The sequence below is a fragment of the Prionailurus bengalensis genome, chromosome E1 (genome assembly GCF_016509475.1).
Source record: "Prionailurus bengalensis isolate Pbe53 chromosome E1, Fcat_Pben_1.1_paternal_pri, whole genome shotgun sequence".
Taxonomy (NCBI): Eukaryota; Metazoa; Chordata; class Mammalia; order Carnivora; family Felidae; genus Prionailurus; species Prionailurus bengalensis.
Window position 1 is genome coordinate 19,297,497 of NC_057347.1, and position 23,730 is coordinate 19,321,226.

The 23,730-nt window shown below is 38.2% G+C and overlaps 3 protein-coding genes across 15 annotated transcripts in view; 1 reads left to right on the plus strand and 2 right to left on the minus strand.

Annotated features, from left to right (window-relative positions):
• The window catches only part of NF1 (neurofibromin 1), a 247,496-nt gene that overhangs the window by 181,566 nt on the left and 42,200 nt on the right, over positions 1-23,730 (plus strand). For all 13 annotated transcript variants that reach the window (XM_043583631.1, XM_043583632.1, XM_043583640.1 and 10 more), the window contains 2 exons: positions 21,408-21,840; positions 22,437-22,777. In XM_043583631.1, coding sequence (XP_043439566.1) covers positions 21,408-21,840; positions 22,437-22,777 — 774 coding nt within the window. The remainder of the gene's footprint in view (positions 1-21,407; positions 21,841-22,436; positions 22,778-23,730) is intronic.
• EVI2B (ecotropic viral integration site 2B) lies at positions 3,153-11,381 on the minus strand. The gene is made up of 2 exons (XM_043583643.1): positions 11,155-11,381; positions 3,153-4,910 (listed from the first exon to the last, which is right to left on the minus strand). Exon 2 carries the CDS (start codon positions 4,895-4,897, stop codon positions 3,539-3,541), a length of 1,359 nt encoding a protein of 452 aa, XP_043439578.1. The 5' UTR covers positions 4,898-4,910; positions 11,155-11,381; the 3' UTR covers positions 3,153-3,538.
• Positions 13,778-18,148, minus strand: EVI2A (ecotropic viral integration site 2A). Its single transcript, XM_043583645.1, has 2 exons — positions 17,916-18,148; positions 13,778-15,140 (listed from the first exon to the last, which is right to left on the minus strand). Exon 2 carries the CDS (start codon positions 15,123-15,125, stop codon positions 14,421-14,423), a length of 705 nt encoding a protein of 234 aa, XP_043439580.1. The 5' UTR covers positions 15,126-15,140; positions 17,916-18,148; the 3' UTR covers positions 13,778-14,420.

Genomic DNA, 23,730 nt, shown 5'->3' on the forward strand with positions numbered 1-23,730 from the left:
TGTCTTATGGTTGCAAATTTTTTCTAGTTTGCCTTTGACTTTATTACAGTGGAATTTGTTTTTTGTTTTTTGGCAGTTAAAAGTTTTTTATATAATTGGATTTTCCTTTTCTTTTTATTGCTTCTGGAGTTTGAGTCTCAGCTGGGAAGATTTTTTTCTTCCAGGTTATAAAGCAATTCTCATATTTTCTTCTATTACTTATATAATTTCATGTTTTATATTTATATCTCTGGTCTGTTTGGTGCTTATCCTAATGTATGGATCCAATTTTATCTTTTTCCAAATGTCTATCCAATTGTCCCCATATTTCTTCCACTGATTTGAGATTTGAGTCTATTTCTGGACTTTGCATTCCATTTGTCTAATCAGGTATAAGTATCACAGTGCATGATTATTATAATGTTTTAACCATAGGTGCCCAAATATTTTGCTACGTTACTTTTTGATTAGATCTAGGTAATAACAATTACAGCACACATCATTGTGTCCCCCACTGCCAACACCAAATGGAGTACATGTGTGATACATATATGTTGCAATGCATGACATAGGTGCTCTTTGGTCCTCTACTAGTGAAAAGAGTCCTGACCCAGGAGTCAGGGAACAAACTCAGCTTTTAGCACCGCTACTAAGCAAGTCACTACTCTTTCTGGCCTTTTTTCTCATCAGTTAACAAATAAAAGGAGTTGAACTGGATGGTCTTCAGGGTTGTTTCTGAGTCTGGTTAGTGCTGATCTGGTAAGAGCACCACTGCCGTATGGTAGTTCAGTCTACGTTTTATCCCCCTGGGCCTTGTCCTTTTCCCATTTTCATGAAACAAAATTTTTCTTCCACTCTGGATCCTGGCTCTTCCATCTTTTTTGTAGGTTTTTCTTTGTTCCAGCACTTTCTTCTCTCCTGGATGTCTTTTATTAGCTTGCATTTCTTTCTGCTGATTAAGCAAGGATTGCCACTGTTTGGCTGCTCGGCTTCCACTGACCTCAGTGGGGAAAATTACATGCAGTAAATGGGAATCCTTTTTCCCCCTGGCAGAGAATTTTTTTAAAAAGACAACACCCAAAACTAGCTGCTGACAGTAAGACTGTTCTTCAGTTGTACAGAGAACAGAAGGAAGAAAGCTGCATGTAGGGTTTGAAGAAATCAGATGGGACTATGACCAGGTCATCGGCTCCTGGTTTATCCGTAGGAGTTGGTGTTTCCCTGTATTTCCCAGCACCCATCCTTCAAGAGATCAGGAAAAGAGGTAATGAGAAAGAAGAACAGAAGTGTGGAAAGAGCCTCTTGAGTATCCATCTTACATGTGAAATGAGAAGGGTTATGATGATTTAAAGCACATCAAAGTCTTGACCAAATATAAAAACGTAGCTTATTTATCCTAAATAGAATTCAGGAAATTCATAGGAAATTCTTAAACTCCTGATTGCTGCTGAGTAGGATTAACCTTAAAAATGCTAAGTTTGAAAAACAACATGAAAGAAGCGTTTTCAAGTGGGAGACAAAGAACCAATGTAATATGGCAAGAGACATGCTTCAGGAATAAACGCCAGGAAAATAAGTCCAAGGAAGTGTTTCTGCAGATAAGGCTTTTTAATGGTCAGTAAGGGATGGTTTAAAAGATTTAAAGGGAAATATTGTATATAAAATTTCAGTGTCCAAAAAAGCCCGCTAGTTTTTTGTTTTTGTTTTTGTTTTTCTACTAACGTGGGAGCTTTGTTAGTTTCTTGAACACCAGTGCTACAAATAAGTACTGTATTTTGTTCTGAAAAACCCCACAGTTATGAGGAGTTCTTCACGGTTAAACTACTGACAAGACCACCACATTTTATTCTGAGTGATGGCTAGGGTAAGGAAGAAGACCACATGCTTGTTGGGCAAAGAAACACTTTTGTGGGCACAGGCCGGCACCCCCACAAGCCTAGCCCAGGAACGCTCACCGCCTGGACTCTGACAAAGATTAGGTCCACCCCTACTCTGGTAATTCAGTTTCATCACTTGTCAGGTAATGGAGAAAAGACGAAATTCTGCATAGGAAAGGTGGTTTAAGAGTTTAAATGTATAGTGTCAGAAAGTGTCCATTTAAGGAAAGTTGAGAATCATCCGTATTTGATGTAGTCTGTTTTTCTTGGAAAAATCATTCAAATTTGGAATGGAGCCATAGAAGTGTGGTTTTGTGTGTGTGGTTTTATTTTTTGTTTTCCTTTATAAGATTTCATTTTGTTTGGGTGCTAGAGCCATAGAACGAAGAAATTTTTACAGATGCTTAGTTTTAGGGGCGCCTGGGTGGCTCAGTCGGTTAAGTGTCCAGCTCTTGATTTCTACTCAGGTTATGATCTCACAGTTTGTGAGTTCAAGCCCTGCATCAGGCTCTGTGCTGACAGCGTGGAGCCTCCTTGGGATTCTGTCTCCCTGCTGCTGTCTCTGCCCCTACCCTGCTTGAATTCTCTCTTTCTCAAAATAAATAAATAAACTCAAAACAAATAAAATTTTAAAAAAGGATGTTAGCTTAAAAAACTGTGCTCCCCCAATGTCTGCAGTTTATGGTGCATGCTTATATTTTTTTCAGAGTAAACATCCCCAATCCAACCCCCACCCCCACAATTTGATGTTTTAACATACTTGCTTTACTATTTCCAGTGAGAGCTAAAAGGAAATTTTTGTATTCTCAAACATGCATTTTAGTTTCTCATCCCCACAAACTTGGAATATGTATTTAATACTTGAGGTGTTAATTTAAAATTTGGAGTTTCAGAGCACCCTGCTGGCTCAGTCAGCAGAGCATGCGATTCTTAATCTTGGGGTTATAGGTTTGAGCCCCACATTGTGTGTGGAGATTACTTAAAATCAATCTTAAAGGGGCGCCTGGGTGGCTCAGTCAGTTAAGCGTCCGACTCTCAATTTCAGCTCAGGCCATGATCTCACAGCTCGTGAGTTCGAGCCCCGCGTCAGGCTCTGTGCTGTGACAACCTGCTTCCAATTCCGTGTCTCCCTCTCTCTGTCTGCCCCTTTCCTGCTCGCGTTCTGTCTCTCAGAAAGAAATAACATTTAAAAAAAAATTTTAATTAAAAACTTTAAATAAAATTTGGAGTTTTGTTTAAAACTTGGAGTATGTATTTAATTTCTCATCCCCTCCCTCCCCATCTCAAACTTTGAAATGGAAAAACAAAGTGTTGTTTATTCAATGTAACTTTACACACAGCTATTCAGGAAAAAAGTATATATCCATTAGATGATATGAACTATATGTAGAGTGCTTATTTCCAAAGTGGCTAAGTTACTGACATACATACCATCCACATAGGTAAAATGTTCTCTACATTAAAGTTAGGTACAATAGCTAGTAAATAGATCACTGTTATGTCATTTTTTAAAAATAAGTTCCAGCCATGCACATGGGCTTTAGCAGATTTCAGGTAGTTCCTGAATAAAAATCAAAATTGGCTACCAGTTGCCTTTTAATATATTTCATCACATGAAGAGAAAAAAAAGATGGAGTTCTGTAGGAAGGATGGAAAATCAGCTAAAAAGCAAATTACAGTATTTATAACAGTTCTTCAGGTGGGGGTGGCAAGGATTCACTGTGGTCTTGACCAGAGTCAGGAGGAATAGAGAATTCCTGACCCTGGATCTCATTGTGGGAATCTTCCTGGTTTTTCATGAAATCTTCTGGTGCCGGGGGCAAGTGAAATGAGTCGGGAGGAGGTGGAAATGATTGTTCAAACTCAGAATTGTAACCTTCACAGACTTGATTGAGACAGTCCAGAGATGGTGGGAGATTGGTGGACTCATTTGGAAGAGGAGATATAATTGTCATTGTGGGTTTGTCGGATTGGTTACTCTCCTGTCCTTCCAAATCAAGAAGTGGGGAAGGTGGTGGATAATCTGCATCATCTGAAGAAGAAATAGCAGTGCCGATCGTTGATCCCCCAGCACTCTCCTCTGACGTACCATTTACCTGATCTTTTATTTTCTCTGTTTTGGCGTTGTTGGAATCTCCAATGTGTTCACTTGATTCAAACAACTTAATTTCTAAGTCATCTGCTATGAGTGTGTTTTTGCTTGGTTTCCAGGGCATAAGTGAAACAATTGATGTCCTTTTCACGGGTGCTTCATTTTCTCTAAAGTTATCCAAACAGATGTCGGGGGTTTCACCATCGGCAAATGGAGACCTACCTGCCCAATTCTGATCATTTGAAACTGGTTTTCTCAAGCATTTCCATAGCACAATCATGATTATAGCTACAAACATAGACGTCAGAATTACACCCACTAATGTGGCAGCTGTCAAATTAGAATTGGTTTCCCGTGGGATATTTGTGTTACTGGTAGTTTCTAGGATGAATCCTGGAGTCACCCTCTGTGAACTTTTGACACTTGGGGTTGGTGGTATAGATGGATTATGAACAGTTGGTAGTATTGGTTTTCCAGAAGACGTGTGGATAGATGATGGTTGTTGAGTGGAAGTGTAGAGAAATGGCGGCAGTTGTTTGGTAGAAGTATGGGCAGATGGTGGTAGTTGTCCGGCAGAGGTAAGCACAGGGAGTACTGTTTGTCGGGAGGAGGCGTTGGCCGTTGGTATTGGTGGTTGTCTGGTGATGTTAGAGGCAGGTGGTTGCCCAGCAGAAGTGTGCGCTGCCGGTTTTTCAGAAGGAGCATAGGCCCCTGGTATTGATTGTCCACCAGCAACTTTGGCAGTTGATATTGGTTGTGCAGAAGAAACATGGTTGAATTCTGTTGGTTGACTCCAAGGATTCCCTGTTGTGTTTTGAGAATTAGCTGAGACGTTGAGCCTTGATGATATAAATACAGGAGACTCTGTTGTAATTTCTTCTGTCGTTAAGAGAAATGTATCACTGAGGTGTCCACAAAACAAACTTAAGATGAAATATTTGGGATCCATTTCAGAATGTTTCCTTTTTATCAGTGGTTTTATAACGAAAGAAAGAAAGACAGGTGTTATTTGGTGTCTGGCACAAAGTAGGTAGGTATTTGAGAAGTATTTATCATTTCTAATTTAGACTTCATACATACACTGCAGTGTAAATACTCTTGAATACATCCTAAACTTAACCATAAAACACGTGGACCTCAGAGGCAAACGTCTCTCTTCGTTCTTTCATAAGATCTGTACTTGGCCCTGCTACCCCTTTAGCTTCATTACCTCATAATCCTTCATTTCACAGTCCTACTTCTTAAACACATAGGCTCTGTGTGCTGGTTCCATATGCTCTCTACTTTTCTCTTCCTTGCGACTAGAAATATACCAGTCCTGTTGCTTTGAAGGACACCGATAATCATCTATTACCTAATCCAACAGTCTTTTTCTTTCCTCCCTCTCTGAACCACTTTTGACACTATTGACTGTGCCTTCACTACTATTCAAGTAGCTCTTTGTGATAGTCTTCCTTTCATGTTAATCTCACTAGCTCCTGTTTTTCTCTTCTTAAATATGGGTACTTGGTATTCAGTCCTCACTCTTACCAGCTTTTCTCTGATCCTGAATCTATAAAATTTCAGCTCTCGCCTATATGCCATAACTCCCAAACCTGCACGTCCAGCCTAAATCTCCTTAATTCCGATTGCTTTCCGTGACTTCTTGGTGGACATCTCCATGTATATATCCTACTGCCAGCAAATTTAACATACTCAGATCAATCCATCTTCATCATCCTTATGTCAAAACTGACTCCTCTCTTCTCTATTTTCATTAATGGTATTGCCTTTGGTAAGTTTTTCATGCACAGAGTCTACTGTGTTCGTAGGCTCTGCAGCATCCTCAGAGTCTAGCACTATGTCATTAGGACATATGTCATTAGGAGCTCATACTCTTAAAGGAGTCCACTCAACTCAGAATCCTAAGTGATCTCTGAATCTGAGACCGTTCTGTCCAGTTGGTTAGTGTTGTCTTGCCGATGCTCTCATTTATTTATCGATGAACACTATCTTTGTGTCAGGCCTGTTCTAGGTTTGAGAGACACCCCCCCCCACACACACACACCCAAAATACAGTTTCTAGTGGTGGAAACAAGTAATAATTGTAATAATTGAATAAATTTTCTCATAAATGTATGCAAGAGAAGCACAGAGGAACTAACATAGCCTGGGAGGTCTTCAGGCAGGGTTTCTCAGAGAAGTAAAACTTGAACTGAATTTTGAAAGGTCTGTAAGAACGAACTAAGCAAATAAAATATTCCAGTCAAGGAAACAACATATGGACACGGGTAGAGAAGGCACATGTGTAAGTTTGGCAGGCAGGGCTTTTTGTGGGATGTGGTAGATGGTAAAACTTGAAGAGTTAAGTTCCAGGTCTACTTCCAGCATGTAACTCTCCATCTAACTATGAGAACTAGTCATTTCATCTCTCCTGCTCTCAGTTGCCTTATTTCTAAAGTGAGGAGTTACACTAAGACGGTGTTCAACACTAGGTGTGATATACCTGTTTTGTACATCATTAAACACAATGATAACTATTTGGTTGTTTCTTAACATTAGGGAAAGGAACATCTCAGGGTGTTAGATCCTGGTATATATGATTAGAAACTATATGTAGATTAGAAAGGGGTGTCTGGATGGCTCAGTTGGTTAAACGGCCGACTTCAGCTCAGGTCACGATCTCATGGCTCGAAGGCTCGTGAGTTCAAGCCCCACATCGGGCTTTGTGCCGACCGCTTAGAGCCTGGAGCCTGCTTCGGATTCTGTGTCTCCCTTCTCTCTGCCCCTTCCCCCATTCACACTCTGTCTCTCTCTCAAAAATAAACATTTTAAGAAATCATTAAAAAAAAAAAAAGAGTTTGCCCAGTGTTATGTCACTATTAGTGACAGAATGGCATTTGTACCCAGGACCATCTGATTCACAAGCATATGCTCTTTCTACTCGTCTAAACCACCTCAGGGTTTACATTTTGGCTCCTTTACAGCAAAGAGCCATGTATGTTAGGAGCTTAGTAAATACCTAACCTGTACTGGCTTCATGGCTCCTTTCCTTTTCAATTTTTCACTATCTATGAATACTTCTGCCAGAATGTAAGCAGAGAAGATGAAATCAAAGTTATTAAATTATGCTCTGTATCCATTTTGCAAAAGGCTTAATAGGGAAAGAAATGGAAACTTTTGGCATAAATATGGGGATCTGAATCATCTCTAGATGGTTATCCATGCACAGTTCCCACTTGCTGTTCTTAAGAGCGTCAACCCCTCAACAAGTTATTCTTCAGAGTTTCACTTTAGTTTTTTAAAAAATGCCATCCAAAGCAATGGAAAATATAGGCCATAAATTGGCTTCGGCCAAAAATGTTTCCTCTTTTGTGACTTCGCTTAAAATTTGTAAAAAACCCACATGGTTCCTCTTTTCAGTTAGCTGAAAAAGGCGTTAGAGAAGGAAAGACCTCAAACAGAAACATAATTATAAACCTATTTTAATTTGTAAGATCAATTTTGATAGGTTCATAGCTTCTTTGGTCTTCCTGTGGTCAATAGGAAGACCATAAAACTTTTGAGTATATGAGATTTTTTGCTTCTCATTTAAGGGTTCCAGCAATATCAAAACCAAATTCTATTTTTTACCTATCTTATCTCTTTTTCCCACTCTTCAGTTAGCTGTCTACCCTCCTAGCATCTGCTACATCAGAGTGTTAGAATCTGTTAGAATTCTGCAGCAAATCAACAGCCCAGAAAAGAAAGAGCAGGATTTAAAAGAGGAATAAATAGGGGGCCTAATGGTGAAGAAACTGACTTTTTCTAACTCAGAGAAGTGAGGCAGTTGTTACGACCACTGCAGAAAGAAAGTTCTTTAACATACGTAGTTTTTTTAAATATATAAACCATGTGTACCTGAAGTACCAACATTGCTTCTGTAGGGAGAGAGGCAGAAAGAAAGAACCATATGGGGCAGGGGAGTAAAAAGAAGATATCAGATATGATGAAATGAAAAAGGAGTGCAAAGAAATAAAAAAAAATAATAACACCAAGGAGAAAAATAAAGCAAAAATTAAAGGAAGCAGCAAACATATGGAAAAGGAGAAGGTCAATGGACTAGAGAAATTATTGAAAAGTTAATGAAAAGCTAAAGAAAAAGTAGTGGTTATGTAAACTCGCAAGAAATTAGGGTATTTGATTAAGGTGGGGAAAATTAGAAAGAAGTTGGGAGAGAAGATTGAAGTAGATGAAAGGCCCACGAAGTGCTGTGCTCTGTCACTAGCCTGTATCTGCGGACACAAGGAAGCAACCAAGGGCGGCCTTCCCAAATGGAGGACTTGACTCACCTGTCTTCTCAGACTCCCTTGTCTTTCATTTCAGGCTCTCCTATCTGTTCTAAGTATCCTGAAGACACTTGAAATTTTTTCCTGGCACTGTTCACAAGCATGCCTGCTCATTATTCTAAAGAACCCGTGCACGTAGCAAAGCATGTTTCTAAAAATCCCTTAGTCTGCTGCTCAAGCACATCCCGAATTTGTCCACCTTTGTATGCCAGTATCTTGCTCATTATTATAGGCTGACAACTTTGAGGTCAAAAATCTGTGATTTGGGTCCGTTGCTTTTCCCGAATATTTTAAAACGTTTTAAAAGAGGAAGGAAAACGACAGCTATATTTTAACTAAACTGTACAGGAAGTTACAGTGAAGTAGGAGTCCTCATATACTAGCCATGTTCTCATAAATATAATGGCATAAGGATATAAAGAGTATAGTTAGGGGCGCCTGGGTGGCTCAGTTGGTTAAGTGTCTGACTCCTGATTTCAGCTCAGGTCATGCATGATCTCACGGTTCATGAGATTGAGCCCCACGTTGGGCTCTGTGCTGACAGTGCAGAGCCTGCTTGGAATTCTCTCCCTCTCTCTCTGCCCCTCCCTTGCTCGTGTGTGTGTGTGTGTGTGTGTGTGTGTGTGTGTGTGTGAGAGAATAAATAAACTTTAGAAAAGAAAGTACAGTTAAAATTGATTCTGTTAAGTTGCATATGATAAGAAATAGGTCATTGTCATTTTTTTAAAATTTTTTTTAATTTTTTTTTTTTTTTTAAATTTTGGAGACAGAGAGTATGAGCAGGAGAGGGGCAGAGAGAGGGGGAGACAGAGAATCTGAAGCAGGCTCCAGGCGCTGAGCTGTCAGCACGGAGCCCGACATGGGGCTTGAACTCACGGAGTGTGAGATCATGACCTGAGCTGAAGTCGGACGCTCAACTGACTGAGCCACCCAGGCGCCCCAGGTCATTGTCATTTAAAGAGAATCATGGAGATTGGAGAACATATTCTAGGGAAAAAGTCAAGTATAGGTATAATAATACCTGAATTATTATGGCTTTGATATTATTACTGCTTTGATGTAATAAGTTACAAGATAGATTAAAATTTATTATTAGTGTATCTCCTGCTGGTTGTTATTAAATCATAAAAGGAAGAAAACACCAATTCTTTGTCTTGAGGAAGAGTGGCAAAAGAGATTAACCTTGAACTATAATAGGAAGTATTTGGTGACTTTTATCGATAATAATAGCTATCATTTACTGAGTATCCATTAAATGTTAGGTACTACCCTATTTTAATGAGCAAGGTAGTGTTCCCTTCATCTTATAGATAAAGAAACTGAGGCACAGAGATGTGGGGTAACTTGCCAGAGTGTCACAGCTGTAAATAGAGGCACTGTTAAAGAAATACCAGTTGTGTACCAGAGCCGTTTCCCTCTGTTCCCAGTCACTAGATATGCTGCAGTGTCTTTCATAGTAAAATTACGAAGCAGGAATGTTTTATGAAGGAAGGAGACGTGGGATCTCTGAGAACAGATATGTAAATAACTTTTGGAGGCTGTCTTGAGTAAATGGTAGGGAAAAAACTAGAAAACCATTCAGTCCTCTGACTCTATGAAAACAGTTGTGGGATTTTGAATGGTTAGCCTATAAGCTATCATATTTGAGGTAACTTCTAAAGATTGGACATCAGATTTATATTTAACAAATTTGAACTTTTTCAGAATTTATAATTTCCTTCCAAGTAGAGTTATACAGGAATTCGTTGAAAAACACAAGTACTGTTAAACTCACAAGTACCATCGAACTGACCCTTTGAAAATATAGACAAATCTTGTCTTAAAAAAAAAAAAAAAAGAGATAAAAATCTTTATTTTCTAACTTATGTAATAATTACTTAGAAAAAATCCAAAGTGGACTTCTATAAGGGAGAGTCATAAATATTTATGAAATGTTGAAATAGAGTATCACCCATTATGAATTTATTCTGTGATATTACAAGTCTATGTAAACTAAACTCTTTGCAATTTTTGTTTTGGAGGGTATTTACTTTGTAACTGCCCAGTTTACTCACAGAATAGGCATGTTTTATGCATGGTAGCAATTTTCTATTATTTATCCTGTGAGTGTTTTTTTCCTATATCTAATACTGGTTACTAAAGGCTCAGATGATAACGTGTGGCATAAATACGTAGATGATATGAATACATGTACACACATTTTGTCATAACAGTTTTGTCTTAGTGAGCTTTAAAAATGAGCCATAATGTTTTCCTTTAACTTAAATATAAAATTCTTACTTATTACTTAAATATAAATAAACAATTATTAAGTATCAAATTTTTACTTAAAATTCCATTTGTGTAAAAAATAAAGCATATGTAATAATGATAATTGAGTATCTCATCTAATCTCCTTTGCTTTCTTTTTAAATTAAGTGAAGGTGAAGATGACCGTTTTTACTGTGGAAACTAAAGAGGATAAAAAAATAATTTAAATCTATGGATTATGTTACATGTAGGAACATCTTATAAGAAGCAAGTTAGAATTTTTCACAGTTGGTATTTGGGGCTTGTAAAGTCACTCATATCCCATGGATTCTAGTTTTACTTCTAACCCTTAGCTTTATCCACTATGTTTATAGTTTATATCTTTTAATTACAGAACTAAGGCTAACTAACCATTGTGATTGAATAAACTTAAAAGGGCTTATATTATACAAACCTAACTGAACATTTTTCTCCAAGGCAAGCTCAACACTGAATTTTTTTAATACCATGCAATAAATTACAAAACCGTTATAGACATCTTTAGACTAGCAGAGTTTATGTTTAAAACACTAACACCATTTTAGTTTTAAAAATAAACTTTATATATAACAAAGATCAAACCAGATTGCCTGTGTGAAAATTTTCTTACCTCAGCTGTTAACTTCTTTTTGCAGAATGCTAAGTTCTTGTTCTAACTGGACATTTTGGTGATTTGGCTAAGGACGCAAAAGGGGGTGGTTCAATTCAGATTAAAAATGGTCCTGTAGCAAACTGAAATGGTTTCTGTAGAAGAAGAGGAAGTTGATGGATAGTTGGTTCAGGAAGTGCAATAAGCCACAAAATGACTAAGAAAGGCACTACTTTAAGAGAACTTATTTTGAAACACGATTTGCAGCTCTATGATTTGAATGCTTTTAATTAATATTGGTAAGTAAACATTTGAGACTCTCTAGTAATGTGATTATATAATTTAAATATTTTGAATAGAACTTTAGAGGCAACTCACACAGTCTAAGGAAAAACTACCTGTTGGGTTATTACCCACAGTGAGATTTCTTTTCATAAGAGGCAAATGGTGTGTTCTGTTTACTTGATCACCTTTTGCAAGTTGCTGTACTTCTGAGTCATCATTTCCTTCTCCGGAGGAATATGTCACTTACTGAGCTGTTGTGAAGATTAAATAAGCTAACGTGTATAAATGCCTCGCACACAGTAGGTAGCCAGTGAATGTTAAGCTTTCCTCCTACATAATTTAGACAAAGCCCGGGTAAACTTACAGTCAATTTTTTTTTTTTTTTTTGGACCAAATACGTAATGATGTTGGGAGTTCAAGAGCACAACTCTTTGATTATCCACAAAACAGGTACTTCTCAGTAGAAGGTAAAATAAATTGGGAATCATTATTTAAATAAATTAACCAAGCAAAATATATTGAAAAGAGAATGCGTCAGTCTGAATAAAAATTTTCTTTGGACAGGTCACCTTGTAACCTCTTTCCTCATCCAAAACAGGGAGATCATAATTCCTAACTTGTAAATCTGGTCCAGGATTAAATGTAAGGTGCCTAGGATAGCACCTGTTACAGTAGATACATTACGTTTTAACCCATGCCCTGCTTTTCCCTGGTCGCTGCAGAGGATCCCAGACTGTTAAGACCTCGTTCTTAATGTCAAGGTTACTTATAACTTGGTACAAAAAGAATAGTTTCTGTTTTTAAGGGGTCCTGTAAAGCAGAGTATAATCAAAACACTAAACTTCTGACTCACTATTTTAAAATCCCTGAATTAAGTGTGTGGACCATAATACCAAGGGGTGGAAACAAAAATGTCTTCGTTCAAAAATAACTTTTAAAATTTGAACTCAAAACATACCTTAATGTATCATGTTTAAACACTGTCAAGTTTGAAAAGGAGCCACTTTTGTTTGTTCACGAGCTGTCATTGGATAGCATCATTCTGAGAGTGTGTATTTAATTAGGGAGTTGATGAATTTTAGGTATTCCTGCAATAGAAGCTTTCTGTTTCGTCAGAAATTGTTTGACCTGTATGTTGAGTACAAAAGTAGTTACCTAGTTAATTCCTTGTTTTTAAAAAGGTGCTAATTTTTTTCAGTATCCTCTGACAAGTATATATGGCCCCTGATTCAAGGAGCTGTTTGTGTTACCACTATTCGTTCTAGTACACAGTCTCACATTATTAGTTTGTAGAAGATGGGAGCTCTGCTCAGTTTCATTTGCCAGTCTGGTCCTTTCTGCCCCTCAAAAGGTGACCTGATATCACCATGACTGGCATGAGTGTTCTCTTGCTTCCCCTTTTCCCTTTTTGACATTTAGTTTTATCTAGAGTAATATGGTTATAATTTTTTAACACATTGGTAACACGTTGATCATAAAACGGATACTTGGGGGTTTTTTCCCCTCTCATTTTAAGATGTAACCTAGATCTTTAGAGCCATGGTACCTGTAAGAAGTGAATTTGGCCAAGAGCAGTATCACCTAGGGAATTAATGCAAAAATTACCAGTGCCTGGAGGCCACCCCCGTTCCAACTGAATCAGAAAGAGAGGGTGGGAATTAGGTTTTGGCTAGTTTTAAAAGCTCTTCAGATGATTCTGATACACAGTCAAGATGAGAATCACTAACCTAAAAGGAAGAATAAGATTGTGATCGTACTTGGCAAAAATATACAAAATGTTTTCTTACATGGTTAGCGTATTGCCCAAAATAAATGCTCAGTAAGGGATGAGATTTTTTAAATTTAGCTTGGTCTTTAGTATGCCCTGATCAATTTTAGCAGTTAGTTGGAAAGTCTCTCAAACCAACTTTTGTAATACATTCAACTGAAGGTGGAAGTCTTCATTTGATTTAAGTGTAAGTCATTATTTTACTTGAACCCAGTTTCTTGAAAGGTTAAACAATTACCTAGAGCATCTCGTTTTCCAAATTAGAACAAACACCCCCCCCACACACACACACACCCCTTTCCTCTGCTCATGTCACATTAGATAATAAAAATAAATAAATAAAACTGATCATTTGTCAGGCCACTTGGCATCCTTGAAGTCAGAAAATTAATCGGCCTTTGGATATTTGCTATAAATAGTCCAGTAAGCAGTATTTATAGAATAGAGGTACATGGCACTTGAACAGTAAGATATGCTGTACGTTTACACTTGGCCTTCTTGGTGGCTCCAGTCTCCCCTGTTTCAGTTGGGCACCGTTTCTTATTGATCTTTATAGTGTGTTGTCTAAGATAATAAAATGAATACAAATAATATATGTAGTCAGTTTTATTCTAATGAGTCTTAACTTATGATACAAAATTAAAAGTTTTAATTAAATATTTGTAGTAGAAAAACACTTTCTTATGTGTGCCATACTTAAAGATGAAAACATCTAGCATAAAATTAGCTGTGTTGATATACGAGCTGGGACAGATTCCGTCTCATTCAGCAGAGGCACCGTTAAACTACAGTTCAACTCTGTGCATTAGGAATTTGGCTTCTGTTAGATGTTGAAGCATATACTTGCCTCTAAGGACACATTAAAACTCTTCAAAGTTTAATTACATTCAGACAAAGATCATCTAACTACTGCTGCTGAACAGGAAATATTTAATTGTTCCTTTCTACCTCCATTAATTAGTTCCTTTAACTCATCTTTAAAACCTTCTCCACGTTCTTGGGTGTTTTATTATTTGCTTCTTAAAATATTCAGTGTCAGAATGAAAGTGCACAGTTTAAGTATTTGAGAAGGTGAACTGACTTCTTCCCTTCTCGCCTGCTCGATTCTAAATTGCAAGGCTGCCATGTCAACAGATCTCAGACCAACTTGTGGCATTAAATACCAAACGGATTTCATTTTTACTTCATAAGCTTTCTCATTGCTACTTTGCACTTGTCTTCACTAAAGCTTCTGTTAGTTAGTGAGTTTTTCAGTTCCTCCTTCATCTTTTCTGTCCCTTGTAGCTGTGAGAGTTCCAGTAGATTGCATCATTAGGTTGGGCCCTGTGAGCTGTTGTGCTCTTTTCCAAGTGTCTGATTCAGCAGGCCATAGACCACTGCTTGCCAGAAAATCGCCGTTGGTTCTCGGCTGACGCTTGCCTACTTGTTTTGATCGTCTGAGGGATGAGACTTTGTTTGCCAGAACTACAGTCGAAAGAAATAGGAGGGTGCAGATAAGAAAAAGCACTGCAATTATAATTAAGCAAATTAGCATAGCCATTTTGTTGTTGTTTTCCTCACAGACCCCTTTTTTGAAAATGTCATGGGGACTTTTGCTTGTGTTTTTGATGCTCGGTACTGTTGGAGAGCTGTTCCTGACAACAGAAGGTGTATAAATTTCCAGTTCCGATTTAGGAGTTAGAGATAGGACAGGAGATGACGTGGCGATTTCAGTCATGTTTGTAGAATTACTCTTTTTATCTACTGCAGAAGTTGTAGGGTTTGTGTTCATGTTTTCATTTTGGTTTCTGCCCGTCTTATTTTGAATATCTGGATCCCAGACAGTAGTACTGTTAGCCCACAGATGGGTATAGTTTGCTTGTGTTCCAGGACACAAAGAAAAAGCTGTTGTCATCACAAAGGCAAGATGCAGGTAATGTCCTGCGTGTTCCATGTCCATGAGTATACTGGTAATCTGTTGGGACAGCAGATAATTTGTTAATTTGTGAAAGAATAATGGTTCCTGCTTTTCTTGATTGTAGTTAAAAGGTGGACAGCTGATATCTTACAAGTTAGCTACAAACTCATACCTAATATTTGCTGTCCTGTTTGAATTCCTTCTCAACTGACTTTTTCTATTAGGCTATGTGTAAAGAAACCATTTAATTTCTGTTATTCTTTTAAATGCTAGAAGTTGGCGTTATAAATACCTGTGAATCATTTTAAACTGAATACTGTGGTTTTGTATAGTTTTCTCCCCCTCAAGCATGCTGAACTTCAGCTTTGAGTCGACAACTTCTGCTTCTACTTTCCTGATTCCTCCTTCCTGCCCCCGCCCAGACCCCAACCATTTAAGGATCTTTCTTGCAGAAACTCCCCACACTCTAACAATTGTGTCACTCATCTTTATATGGGCCTTAAGCATTTTGCTTTAAGTAGGAAAAGAACATGCAAATGGCTTTTTGGGGTTTTGTTTTGGGGTTGAGAAAGGGGAAGTGTGGTAGCAACCAAAGGAAAAGGATTTCAAATAGGAATTCAACATGTTCTTTAAAAAAAAAAAAAATGGAATTCAAGATGTTCTTTTATCTTCCTGGGTGTTTATCTTGGAGCTTAGAATAAAACTGGTACTTAGAAATATACTCCTGGGTATTTGTGAAAGCAATTATATATGGTGTTGGTTCTCTCTTTTCACATCTGTATCCCCTGACTTCTTGTGGCTTTCTGAAGGCAAAGGCACGCCAGGTTTTTCAACCTAAAAATCTGGCATTACAGTGAAAATGAGGCAGATTTCTTATGAATAATATCGAAAGTTAAATTTATTGACTTTTTTCATCATCATTTATGCCCAGCATTTTTTCCATGAATATTTTGACACAATGTTTTAAAATACATGATACAGGGGCGCCTGGGTGGCTCAGTCGGTTAAGCATCCGACTTCAGCTCAGGTCATGATCTCACAGTCTGTGAGCTCGAGTCCCGCGTCGGGCTCTGTGCTGACAGCTCGGAGCCTGGAGCCTGCTTCAGATTCTGTGTCTCCCTCTCTCTGACCCTCCCCCGTTCATGCTCTGTCTTTCTCTGTCTCAAAAATAAATAAACATTTAACAAAAAAAATAAAAATAAAAAAAAATAAAAATAAATAAAATAAAATACATGATACAGTAAAATAGAGAACACCAGGATTGTGGGGATTTAGACTGAAGCGGGAAGACCAGGCAGATCTTGAGTCTCGACATATAAATAAAAAAGATGAACTTTAGTTGTGGCTTCAGGCTCCTTGGAAGGCAGTACAAAAAGGAGACAAGTCTGTTCCTAATTCTCATTATCCACCATATGATTGAAGATTTAAACAGAGCTGGCATATCTGTTCCAGGTACTGATGAACCAGTGGGAACGATCTATCACCATTATCAAATTATCTCTTTTATTATAATATTGTTTGAGCTGCTTTTTTTTTTTTGTAAGAGTATCTTATTGTTAGCATTTGTTTGAGATAACTGGAAGCAAAACCTACATTATTCTCCTGAGATCGACTCAGTGGAATTGCCTGTTTAAAAACTTTATTTTATAGATGTTCTTCTCAAACCTGAATGTGAATGGGAGCCTTTTTTTTTTTTTTTAAGGTGGATTCTGATTCTGTAGTTCTAAGAGGGACCTGAGATCCCGCATTTCTAGCCTCCTCCCAAGTAAAACAGATGTCACTACTAGCCATGCTTTTTTGAGTTTTGAGGTTTTATAATAAATAGTTGCTATGTGTCATTGGATAATATTTGGATGCTATTGATATACAGAAATCGAGAATAACAAATGTGATACGTTGTTATACTAACAAAAGTAGCTTACAATAAACAAAGGTAAATGGCAACTAACCAGTGCAGTAATATTTCCTAAAGGAAAATAAACCTTTATTATGTGTTCTAGAATTAAGATTACTTTTTGGATTATGGTCTTGAATGGACAGTTGAAGGGATTGTGCACTGACTTCTATAAAATAGTGTTCAGCTTCAGTTTTTAAAGTGAATGACACCAATCTTAGGATACTTTACGGTTCTTTCACAAAGAGAAATACTTTATTTGGGGTTAGCAAGTAATTTCCCTCCTTTCATCCTAGACTAGCCTTCTGCATGCAATGCTAAAATAATTTAAAGCGGGTTATTCCTACCACATTAGTTCATTAACAGTGTAGTACACATCATGGTATTCGTACTCATTTCAGCAGTGCTTACCACGGGGTAGATAATAGGCCCGCTGTGGATTGTCTTCGGCCAGATGTACTGTCATTCCCAGATAAACAAGCTGTTAACAAAATGAGACTTTCTCTTGCCCTTACAAATGCCTGAGAATAGAGAACTGTCTCTGTATCCCCAATCTATGCCATGGAAGCCAGGTTATGTTACCAAAAGTTCTCTTTATCTCTGGTCATTTTGAATAAAATTTATAATGCCTAAGCATTCATAATGAGAACTTTATTTTTTAAACTTTTTAAATAACAAGTAAAACTTTTCAATTCACTGTGGAGTCTGAACTCACATCCTTTCTAATCCTCATAAAAACTATGTTGATGATAAATCTTTCCATTTCTAACTTAAATGTTACTTAATAGTACAGAAAAGAACAGTATACATTTTCAATCACTTATGATTCTACTATATTAGTAAGATTCTTAGGCATTATTTGAAAGCACTTCCTTCAACACTAATCTGTACAACGTTATGAGTGAAAAGGCATAAGAAAAGCCATATATATGACCTACCTTACAAATTCTTGGTCAAAATTTGGTTATAACCTGATTTTAATAAGCCACTTCTTTTCTTGTCTTGAAGCACAGCTTCCAAGTAACTTAAAGCAGAATAGCCTTGGAGAATATGAACCTTAAAGTAAATCTGCAGTGAAAAAAAAAAAGGATATGTACAGCTAGCTTTCCACTTTTAAAACCAAACCACAGATGACACATTTCCTTTCTGCTGCAACTAAAGCACATGTCACAGGGGGGAAAAAAATCCAACTTGTCCAGTTGGCCACTGGCATGACAGGAGGCTTTGTACAAGTCCCCGCCTCCAGGGCAGGGAGGGTTTTCCGCCCCATGCCTTTTGACCTTATGTGCATTACATATGCCGGCTGTGTGCTTTTGAATGATATATTAGTATCATTCAGAAAGAGATGGAAGGGTATTTTTCCTGCAGCATTAAAATCTTCTCTAAAAATTTTATTTGTGTACCACAGGCTGATTTAATGACATGAGTTAGGAGACCTGGGGTATTGGTCAGATAATAGAAACAGTGATACACATAACCGACATCTCAGATTGAAGAGCTACAGCAAAGACTTGAGAAAATATCTAGTAAACTTAGATCATATGGGGCAGAATATACTTTTGTGTTGTTGAATGTATACACACAAAGTCTCAGCCTCTCTCTCTCTTTCTCCCCCCAACCCCCAAAGGTCCTGTCATCACTTCATATTCAGTATGTCTAAATGGACTTCATTTTCCCTCCAAAAGTGGCTGCCCCTCATGATCTCTTTTTTTTTTGTTGTCCACGATAGGAACATTCTTTGTGATCTCAGAGGGTTGATACACAGCAAGTCCTTTTAATTCAAGTCCTTTCAGTCCTGACCAGAACTTGGATCGTGTTGGCTCTTCCTTCATATTCTTGAATTGGTTTCTTTTTTTTTCTTTCTTTCTTTTTTTTTTTTTTTTTCTTTCTTTTTTTTTTTTTTTAACTGTCACCATAGCATTTAGATCCTTAGGAGGCCATACCTAGACTACTACCATAGCTTTTTTTTTTTTTTCCTTACCAGCCCCGACTTCTTCCTGTATCTTGTATACATCACTTCCTTTGATCATATCACTTCTTTAAGAATATAAAGTTGAATAACTCCTTAACACCTATAGCAGTGATTCAGAAATGTCTGTGTACGTAAATATCAGATGAGAAGTTTTTTTAAAAACAATGAAAATTTCTGGGCCCCGCTGTATACATTCCTATGTAGTAGGTCTGGGCTAGCACCAGGAAGCAGACTGCATTTGTAACAGGTGCCACGGTTGATTGTGATACTGGGCTCCACAGAACATAGTCTGAGAAATATTGGAGAAAACTCAAACCTCTTGAAAAATTTTGATCCCTTCACAACTTAACTCTTATATATTTTTCAAACTGTCTCTCTTTTTTGTGAAGTTAAGCTTTGCACTTCATTTGGTTTTGTGTTTTAGTTTTTATTGAAATTCCAGTTAACATACAATGTAATGTTAATTTCAGGTGATTCAACACTTACAACACCTGGTGCTCATCACCAATGCGCTCCTTAACCTCCATCACCTATTTAACCCACCTCCTTCCCCTCCCTCAAGTGACCATCAGTTTGTTCTCTGTAGTAAGAGTCTGTTTTCTGGCTTGCCTCTCTTTCTTTTTTCCCCTTACGATTGTTTGTCTTGTTTCTTAAATGCCACGTATGAGTGAAATCATATAGTATTTGTCTTTCTCTGACTGATTTATTTTACTAAGCGTAGTATACTCTAGCTCCATCCGCGTCATTGCAAATGACAAGATTTCATTCTTTTTTTATGGCTGAGTAATATTCTATTGTAATATGTACCACCTCTTCTTTATCCATTCACAGTTGATGAACATTTGGGCTCTTTCCATAATTTGGCTACTGTAGGTAATGATGCTGTAAACATTGAGTTAGTATTTCTGTATCCTTTGGGTAAATACCTAGTAGTGCAATTGTCCAGATTTATCTCTTAAAACGTCTGTACATGAATCCTTCATTCCAGCTAAAATAGTTGACTGTTGCCTCAGCACATCTAGTTATGTTTCTTTTCCTCTTTAGAGGCCTCTTTCAGGCCTCTCCATGAGGCCTGCCAATCCCTCCTCTTGTTGAATTCAAAGTTTCTCCTACCCACTGAAGCCTCAGCATCTTCTGTGTAGCTTTCACTGGCTACCCAGTTTGTGTTCATATCTCCCTCTTCTGAACTTTTTCTCTGCTATTTGTTTGATAAGTGATTACATACAACCTCATACCTTTCCTGTCATCTTGAAATATTTTATTTTGGGGCACCTGAGTGACTTAGTCATTCGAGCGTCCGACTCGATTCAGGTCATGATCTCAGGGTCTTGGAATCAAACCCTGTGTCGGGCTCTATGCCCTTGGCATGGAGCCAGCCTGAGATTCTCTCTCTGCCCCTCCCCCTGCGCGTGCATTCTCTCTCTCTCTCTCTCTCTCTCTCTCTCTCTCTCTCTCTCTCTCTTTCTCAAAAATAAATTATTTTAAAATCATTTAACTTATATTTTTATCTTATTTCCTCCCAACAAGATTTTTAAAAATCTCTGAGGTAAGGATGTTTATCGGGCCTAGTACTACCAGAGTCATCGAGTATAGAACTTTGGGCCAAGTTAACATCAGTTCCGACTTGAAGTTCTAGTACTGTGTTCTTCATGGCTTTCTGGTGGTCTTTACCTTGGCTGCTCTCACACTGATCAGCATTCTTTTGAGTTGTAAGCAACTTAGGACCTAATATGGGTTAATCAAAAAAAAGAATTTATTGGCTCACACAACTGAATAGTCCAGGGGATAAATTCGGTCCCAGGAGAGGCTTTATCTAGGACTCCAATGAAATGACTGGGGCCCTCTCTCTTCATCTCTCTGCTCCATTTCTTCAGTTTTCAGGCCGGCTTTTCTTTCATATGTCAAGATATGAGCTAACAACTCCCAGGGCAATGTGTTTCCTTGTTTATAAACACCAAGAAAGAAAAAGTCTCAATTCCTAACTAAAGCTAAAGTCTCTGAATTGGGCCTCTTTGGCCCTTATTGTCCTGATTTAAGTCATATGATCATTGCTGAACCACCGGTAGTCAAGGTGGGGTGAACGAATTGACCAAAGCCATTCACATGACTCCAGGGCTCCAGGGGGTCATTCCCACCCAGACTGTTCAGCTGGGAAATTCTGTGGGCCTCGAGGCAACCAATCAGTGTTCACTGCCTTCCTCTGTCTGTGGTGTGCGGGTTTGTTGCTCAAAAGGTTTTGAATTGGAGACTTGTCTCTTCCCGTTTTACTTCTACCTTCTCAATGTCTAAAGAATAACTGATTTTAGAAAATGGACTTAGACTTTATATAATTGTTTTATATTAGTTTTCTCTAGAAAGCTAAACAGAAAATTGAAAGAATGAAATAGATTAGTAGCATCTGTATATTTATCCGGAACCCTGTTAACCATCTGTGTCCCTTTTTTGTCATCTTCCTTAGGTTTAAAACTGGCCAAATCAATGGCGATTTGCTGATATACCACGTCTTGCTGACTTTAAAGCCATATTATGCAAAGCCATATGAAATTGTAGTGGACCTTACCCATACTGGGCCTAGCAATCGCTTTAAAACGGACTTTCTCTCCAAGTGGTTTGTTGTTTTTCCTGGCTTTGCTTATGACAATGTCTCTGCAGTCTATATCTATAACTGCAACTCCTGGGTCAGAGAGTATACCAAGTATCACGAACGGCTACTGACTGGCCTCAAAGGCAGCAAGAGGCTCATTTTCATCGACTGTCCTGGGAAACTGGCTGAGCACATAGAGCATGAACAACAGAAACTGCCTGCTGCCACACTGGCTTTAGAAGAGGACCTGAAGGTATTCCACAATGCTCTCAAGCTAGCTCACAAAGACACCAAGGTTTCTATTAAAGTAAGTTTCACTCCTTGTTAGGTAAATGATTTGTTACCTTTCTCGGCTAAGCAGGCTGTGCTGGCCTTCCTAGGTGTCCTCATAGTGGTGTATTAAATGTAAAGTAAGTCCAGGTGAAGGAAAAACCAAGCTCTCTATCTTCATGGGGGTCCTGTGGAAGATATGAGAGGTGTACGCTTAATTGTAGTCTAGGTCGGATTGGAAGCAGGAGAGTGTTGTAGAGAGTGCAGTTTGCCATGTATCAGTCAAGTGGTAGGAATGTGTGGAGGGTGGAAATTACCAGGTGAGAATTCTTCTGATGATTACGTGCTCTTTGCAGAGTGGGAAACGAATCAAGAGAAAATCCATAATTGTCGGTAGGATTCTTGACCTTTTTAGAAAAAATATATTTGTAAATGTTTCCAGTCTCTTTTGAGATCATTTATCATAATAACTATTGAGTCCATTTGAATATGTAACGGTGGTGACTCTTCCTTAAATGGCAAACATGGTATTTGTTTGGTCGGTTGGTTGGCTGGTTTTCAGAGCCTCTTACAACTCTATATAGCGGGATTTAATTCTTCTTCACTTCACCCTCTTACACCTTCACTTCCCAGGTTGGTTCTACTGCTGTTCAAGTAACCTCAGCAGAGCGAACGAAAGTCCTAGGACAGTCGGTCTTTCTAAATGATATCTATTATGCTTCGGAAATTGAAGAGATCTGCCTGGTGGATGAGAACCAGTTTACCTTAACCATTGCAAACCAGGGCACACCGCTCACCTTCATGCACCAGGAGTGCGAAGCCATCGTCCAGTCTATCATTCACATCCGGACACGCTGGGAGCTGTCGCAGCCCGACTCCATCCCCCAGCACACCAAGATTCGGCCAAAAGACGTCCCTGGGACACTACTCAATATTGCATTACTTAATTTAGGCAGTTCCGACCCTAGTTTACGGTAGGTTTTTGAAAAAACCCTCTTCAACTCTATTCAGGGTTTGTTGCTTTTAGAATGAGGCCACTTAATAAGCTTTTAAAACAGCCTTTACCTTAATACTCTAAATTGTAAGGTATGCTGTGTTGGTTAACCAGAGTGACCTCATCAGCTTGTGGGGTATTCACATGAACTGTGGAATTCTAAATAGGGTGATTCACACTAAAGCAGTATATGTTCTTTCTCCAGGAAACTTTGATCTGAAACAGACTGCATAGCAGTTTTATTGTTTTGGGTCCCCCTGCCCCCGCAAAAGCCTTTTTAAAAAGTTAGTCCTAAGTTTCTCCTTCTCTGAGTCTTCTAATTATGTTTTCCCCTGTTCAAAACTATATCACTGTTAAGTTTCCTCACAGTCAAATTAGATTATCATTGTTTGACAAAGAAGGGCTTAATGTTCAATAACTCAGACAGTAACATTGCATACTTTCCACCTATGTGACTTCAACAAAATTCCTGAAGTCTTAAGACTAATGCAGATGTCATCTGACAGAGTATAATTGGTTCTGTTTAGGCTTAATAATCTGAACGTGAATGAGGAAAGGGCATGGCTGGCTTGTGGGGTCAGTAGATTTGGTTTAAATCTAGATCTGCTACCATGTATGACTTTGGGCAAGATCCTAAAGTACTCTTAGCCCTAGTTTCCTCATTTTCAAAATAAAGGTAACAATGCCTTCCCTATATAGCTGCAAAGATTTAATAGTATATGCAGTAGTATATTTTAGCACCTACCAAACAGTTTCTGCTTGGTTAGTATTACTGCCTCCCAGTCCCCGCCCCCCACTTCCTCTCTCTGCCAGTGTCTCTTTGCACTCCTCCCTCCTTTCTCCCCTCTGCTTTTTATTTTAGGATAATTCTTTGTCCCAGGTTCCTTGGGACTGTGAAGATTTTTACAGGTATAAATTCTTAGCTCCAGAAAA